Source organism: Mesoplodon bidens (genome assembly GCF_964165515.1).
Source record: "Mesoplodon bidens genome assembly, chromosome: 5".
NCBI lineage: Eukaryota > Metazoa > Chordata > Mammalia > Artiodactyla > Ziphiidae > Mesoplodon > Mesoplodon bidens.
Genome location: NC_138161.1, coordinates 11,255,835 through 11,261,834, shown reverse-complemented (window position 1 = coordinate 11,261,834; position 6,000 = coordinate 11,255,835). Strand labels below are relative to the sequence as shown.

Here is a 6,000-nt window from a genome sequence, read left to right as displayed (position 1 = left end):
ACCATTTGTAATAAGAGCTCCAGGTGAGATTCAAAGAGGAGGCTTACAGACAGATTTTCTGAACATAACTGGCCTTTTGTAACTTAGTATCTTCCATGGGCATCTTTTCTAACAGGAAAGAAAACTCCTTAAATTAACAATCAGAAAGATTGTCGTTTAGTGGATCTGCTGGCGAAAAGGGTTTTCATCAGAGTATCCTCTCCCTGGACAAAAGAAAATACTCAGACTTCTGATTTCAGTTTTCTCCATTTTCCCCTTTCCTAGGTGATGCAGCATTAGTGTGGTTGACCCTCTGTGAATCACAGCAAGGATCTGGGAGTTTCCAAACTCAAACGGATGAAGGGATGCGTCCTTCTGAGACTGCAGAATTCAAAGGGTGCACAGGTTGACAATTAGAAATAAAATGACAAACAGGTAACTTTTCCGTAAAGAGCATATTGTGTCGATTTATTATAGAATGCAGTTAAAAAAAATATCTTGAGGTTAGCCTCTCCAGTTTAAAAGCACTTAACTAGGGACACTTGAACAGCTATGCAATGGTCTCTCCCTCATCTGCCCCGAACCCCCACCAAGTACTGTAAACAAGGTTTTGAGAACATTCAGTCAAGGTCTTGATATGGATAGCCACATACCTTTGCTTCTTAAAGAACACCATCTTCCACATTTCCAAAGCATGCATTGTTACTTGGCATTAGGTATTTCAAAAGGACAAACCTTGTTATGGTATCGTAAGGCCAAAATAGAATACCTATGGACCAGACACACACATGACAACTAGAAAACAATTAGAAACATTTAACCTAGTGTGACAATTCCGTCAGGAATGAATGGGGAAAGGCACTGCATCCTTCTCATACCACCACACGTCTACTGTCCACTTCACATGCTTTGAATTCAGGTCCTGTCAAATAGTTGAAAGGCGTTTTCCATAACATACAATTCACAGGGAGGTTAATACATCTTACACTAGTCTTCCACGGCCGTATTTCTCACCCAAGGGCACAACAGGTATGAATATATGCTATCAGCTTTATTTACAAGTTTATCTTGATGTTTCAGTGGGGTTAAAAAAAAATCAATGATCTCAACTGACAGTTCCCCCAAAAAAGGGTTTTGGCTATGATTCATGTATATGAACCACCACGTAAAAGAAATAAATGAAACCCATTTATTGTCTGACCTAAAACATCTAAACTAAAATTTCTCACCCACTAAAAGTTGGCAGTGAAACTGCTCTTTTCTGAGTTTTATAAGCGAAACGCTACGTAGGAATTTCAGATCGACTTCTTTTGCAAAAGCACAAGTTCTAGGTTGCATCAAATAGGATGCTGAGTGGGTGTATTACCGGTAGAATCCCCCTGTGTGTGCTGTTGCAAAAACAGTCATTGAATCTGGAAAGGGGACAGATTTTGCAAATGCTTCCCTATCTTCCCCAAAGATGTAAAACAACAGTGGCATAACTCTATATACGACCAAAGGTTAGTTCTGAAAATCAGTAATACACATGCACAAACATTAGAACGTGAGGGGGAAAAAATGAGACACTACAATTTCCACATTGCATTGTTGTCTTCACAACCTTTCTGCACCAGACAACCTTATGGCTTCACGTGGTGCCTTTTCCTACTGGGAGAGAGAGTCTACCTTGTAGGCTGCTTAGAAACAGAAGGCTCTCCCTGGACCCACGGATCAATCTACCCCTGGCCAAAACAGAACCTACCAGAAAAGAACAAGTACAAAACACTATCGTTATTGGTTTTCTCGAGACGTTCCCAGAAGTCCTTGTGCGATCACCCCAAACTCAGTGATTGGCTCAGGACATTCCCAGGAGCCATGAACATTGACTGACGTGCAGCGTTAGAACCAGAAGACAAAGCCTCGATTCCCTTCTGAGCAACATGGAATTTCTGCCACAGCGATCACAGGCTGCCACCTCCAAAGTTGTGACTGGCCACTTCCACAGTAAAAGATTCCTTCTCGTGAGTATGATTCAGAACACTTCTTCGTCCGGGTGCCCGTTCAGCTTAAGTGGACGGGCGAGTACTCCGGCCTCCTGGTCTGGATAATTTTGGGTTTGGGTCTCTTCATTCTCTCCACCTCGTCTTCTTCCTCATTCTCCTGATCGCTCTCACACACGTGGACCACCACACTGGGAGTGGTGTCGGTCGCTGCGTGCAATTCATACTTTTCCCCTAGGGAAAGAAAATAATTGCAGGGTAACTCAGGCAAGGACCCGAGGGTCGAAGAGCAAGAGCAAACGGATGCACATGGAGGGGTCAGCTCGGCCAAGCTTCTGTGGGCGTCCAGTGGGGACGGAGGGCCGCAGGCAGCCACACTCTGGATTGGTGTTTCTTTGGTGGCTCGGTCTATATCTCACCACCGTAAATGACTCAGCTTTCCATCAAACACTCTGAGTCCAGGCATATGGAAAGGATGGAGGAGTGTATTTTGTAATTACACTTAGCATGTTCACCAGGCCCTCTAAGCTACCCAGAGGACTTCCCCGGTGTGGTGCAAGGAGCACCCGTTCAGGAAAAGACGGTGCATGAATAAAGGCGTTAGGAAAGGACCTCTTGAGCCCACGAGAGGGACAGGAGGCACGGGGAGGCCCTGCACAGCCCTGCACAGGTGTGCTGGCTGAAACAGGTGCTCTGAAAACATTTTTGACCACACCATATCCTTTTTCACACAACTATCAACCCCTTGAACCAGGAGTGTCCTGCTGTTCTACGTCAGCCTGAATTTTATCAGGTTCAGTCAAGACACTTTTACTCATAAAAAAGGTGTTGCCTCTTCTCTACCCCACGCGTGAGACTGGAATGCTATTGTAACTGCGGCTGAAAGGGGGAAAGAGCCTCAGCATTCTCGGGGTAGGGGGGGAATTAAGGTGGAGGGCCAGAGAGATCACTCAAAATGTTGGTCACGATCCCCTTTACAAATCCCTACCTACCTGCTGAGGAGTCACCATCCAGAAAGCATGGGGGACAGGATCATATTTGCAAAATCTTTGCAATCTTTCAACTGTTGAAAGAAAGACTATTCAAGGTCATAAGCCCTAAGTAAACTAAGGGCAAATTGATCTTCTTATGGCTATTTTCCAGAAGGGTTTCTCAAACAAGCCATCTGGAAAGAAGCAGTAGGTTCTAGAGTGTGAAGCATGCTCACTAGCAGCGCTTCCTGCCTCTGGCGCAGTTTGACGTCTCTCCCCAGGTGGACGTCCCCTTCCTCCCTTCTCTAGCATCCCGGGAGGTTTCGGCCCTCTGCTACCTAATACACGTTGGCCTGGAGCTGCCAGGAGGAGCGCTGGCCACTTCCGTCTTGACTTCATGCCACCATGAGCAGTAAGTAATGTGATTCTTGCTTTCTACCACAGGGGGAATTTCCGTCAGAGCGATGTTTACGGAGATGTCATCTTTTCCATGTGAAACTGCTGATGGTCCAAGAAAATAAAACCGTCCCCTCAGAGGAACATCAGATTGCTGGTCAAGGAGAAAGCTGATGGCCTCAGCGTTTATTGCATTTGCTCCACGAATAGGGCAGAAGGGGGCTCAAAGCTCTTTATCCCAAGACCCCCGCTTGCACCTGCCAGCTCACCCAGACCCTACCAGGTAGGTAGGACAGGAACCTCCAACATTGTACTGTTTCCAGAAAACATGTTTTGAGCACTGCCGATAAGCTAGGCACTATATGAAGTGCTTTTCACACGATGATCCTGTTGACTACTCCACTGGTAATACCCATTTTCTGGATGAGGAGCCTGAGGCCAGAGTACCTTTCTTCCTAAATGCTCACACCTTTGTCCCTTCTGAGGACCGGAACCTCTTCTTTCCCTGGCAAGCTCCCTAGGGGAGCACCCCTCCCTATTGGGCTTTGTGACTGGGGCTCTTTCTCCACTATGATCTATGGGTCTCTGTTCCCTCACACATTCAAAAGGTCGGGGGAGAAGCAGATCAATAGATGAAATTACCTTGACTAAAAATGAAATGTCTAAAAGCGGGGAAAGCCTGTTTTCCCTTTCCAAAATCCAATCACCCATCCCCACTTGGAGCAACAGGACGTGAGGCCGGGTCTTGAGTCCCTCACACCAGCTGTGCTCCGTGGGTGAGGGGATGGATTTACGCGATGCGGCCCAGAGGGGTCATGGTACTTGGTCCCCTGGACCAGCTTGCACTCTTTCCTAAGGGAGGAAGTCAGAGGCAGGCGTGCACACTCCCACCCCGGGGCATGGGTTACTTCGATTCAGAAGAAAGCAAATAGAGACAATTCACACACTGGCACTGATCACGTGAGAAGTGGGAAGAGCAATGGGGTCGTGGCCACTCCTGCTGCAGGCATGTCTCTGTGCCTTGACCACAATCTCTCCACGTCTCCTTGCCCCCTCTCCACCCAAGGGTACTGCTTACCTGGCCCCAGCTTGGAGATAGCATATAAAAGGTCATAATTTATGACGGGAGTAGCGTCTTCCACTTGTTTCCAACCGACCGGCGGCGAGGCAGGAGGAGAGATCAGAAACTGCTTGTCTGGGTTTGGTGGAGCCAGGTGTGAACTTCCTATGTGTAAAGTCTGAGGAGAGAGATAAATGCAGTGGGTTTTCCTCGGGGGAAGAATTGAAGCAGCAGTAGCGCTTAATGGCAGCCTACGGAAGACAGGTGTGAAGGAAAAACCCATGTCCAGACAGCTGAACAGGTGCAGCCCAAGGATGAATCGCAATACGGTTTCTAAGGGTGGGGAAGGGAACTTGGATTATGGTGCAAACATGATTAGAGGCCCCTCGCAGGACAGGGACTCACAGGCACCGGGACTGCAAGTAATTACGCTTGAACTAGACTGATAGAAAATATACAGAGATCATTTTAGTAAACATGGGAGAAGTAAAGCACTATCCCTGAGGTCAAGAGGGATCTCAGCATCAATTGCTTCCAGCTCCTCATATTACGGTGGCATCACATCATATCACAGAAGCTCCAAAGGCTAAGCGACATCTCTAAGATGACCCAGGACTCCTGCCCACCTCGCTCTCAGGCTTCCCTCCCTCTGGGGCTCTGAATCAGACGCCAAAAGTGAGTAAGGAAAAATACATCTACCTTCCAGGATACATATTTAAACCAATAATGATAAGGAACAATGACCAAGATCCTAGTTTGGGCTTAAAAATTATACCAGTGATTAGAGGGCTGTTTGGAGACATCTTACATCAAAATGTTACCAGTTTGGATTTTCTTTGCTCTTTAGTATCCCCCCCCCACAAAAAAAATTCACAATGAACCTGCATTTACTTTAATAAACCAGAAAACGTCGTGGAGAGACCGAGTAATTACTTATATGGAACCCCACCAAACGTAGAAGGGAATTTGCTCCTCAGGATCCAAGGTTGAAGCCTGCGCCTCGCACTCACCACCAGGGGGCAGGGCATCCCGGCTCTCATTTACCCTGGACGGGCAAGTTCACCTTCGCGCAAGGTCAGGAAGCCCCTTTACAGGATCTGCTCCCGTACTGGCAAGGGGAACTCAGGGCCCCAATGGGGGTCTCTTTCAACAGGGAGCAGCATCCGAAGAGCCCCTGCCCCTCCCCCTGCCAAGCTGTTAGACTCCGGTAACATCATCAAATGGAACTCTGTGAGCTGCCTAGAGAAGGCAGTTGCTGGGGGAGGCAGGAAGGGTGATGCAGGAGAAACAGCAAACCCGCCGCACAGCTCCCGGGAATGCCCTGGGGCCGGGACCCCCGCTTACCAGGAGTATTTCTTAGCATTTGCTACCTGCCTGGTGAACCCATTTTTTTCCTTGCAGGCCGGGTCTGGCAGCCCCGTGCTGATGTGCAGGACCGGCTTGCAGCTTCCAGCTTTCCAGGAGTGAGCGGGCTGCGGGGACCCAGCACAGAGCCGAACCGCTCTGGCCCGGGGCGGGGGGGGGGCGGGGGTCAAGGGTAGCCACGCCCACGACCCTGCGGTCCTCCACCTTTCTGAGTCAGGAAAGGCTCTCTTTCTCCCCTCATCACTCAACC

At 48.4% G+C, this 6,000-nt stretch overlaps 1 protein-coding gene across 3 annotated transcripts in view; it reads right to left on the bottom strand.

The window, feature by feature from the left end:
• Positions 1–419: 419 nt before the first annotated feature.
• The window catches only part of RCAN1 (regulator of calcineurin 1), a 96,930-nt gene continuing 91,349 nt past the window's right edge, over positions 420–6,000 (bottom strand). For all 3 annotated transcript variants that reach the window (XM_081234479.1, XM_081234480.1, XM_081234481.1), the window contains exons 3-4: positions 4,404–4,563; positions 420–2,192 (exon numbers count right to left, since the gene is read on the bottom strand). In XM_081234479.1, the coding sequence (XP_081090605.1) occupies positions 2,020–2,192; positions 4,404–4,563 (333 nt within the window). In that variant the 3' untranslated portion in view covers positions 420–2,019. The remainder of the gene's footprint in view (positions 2,193–4,403; positions 4,564–6,000) is intronic.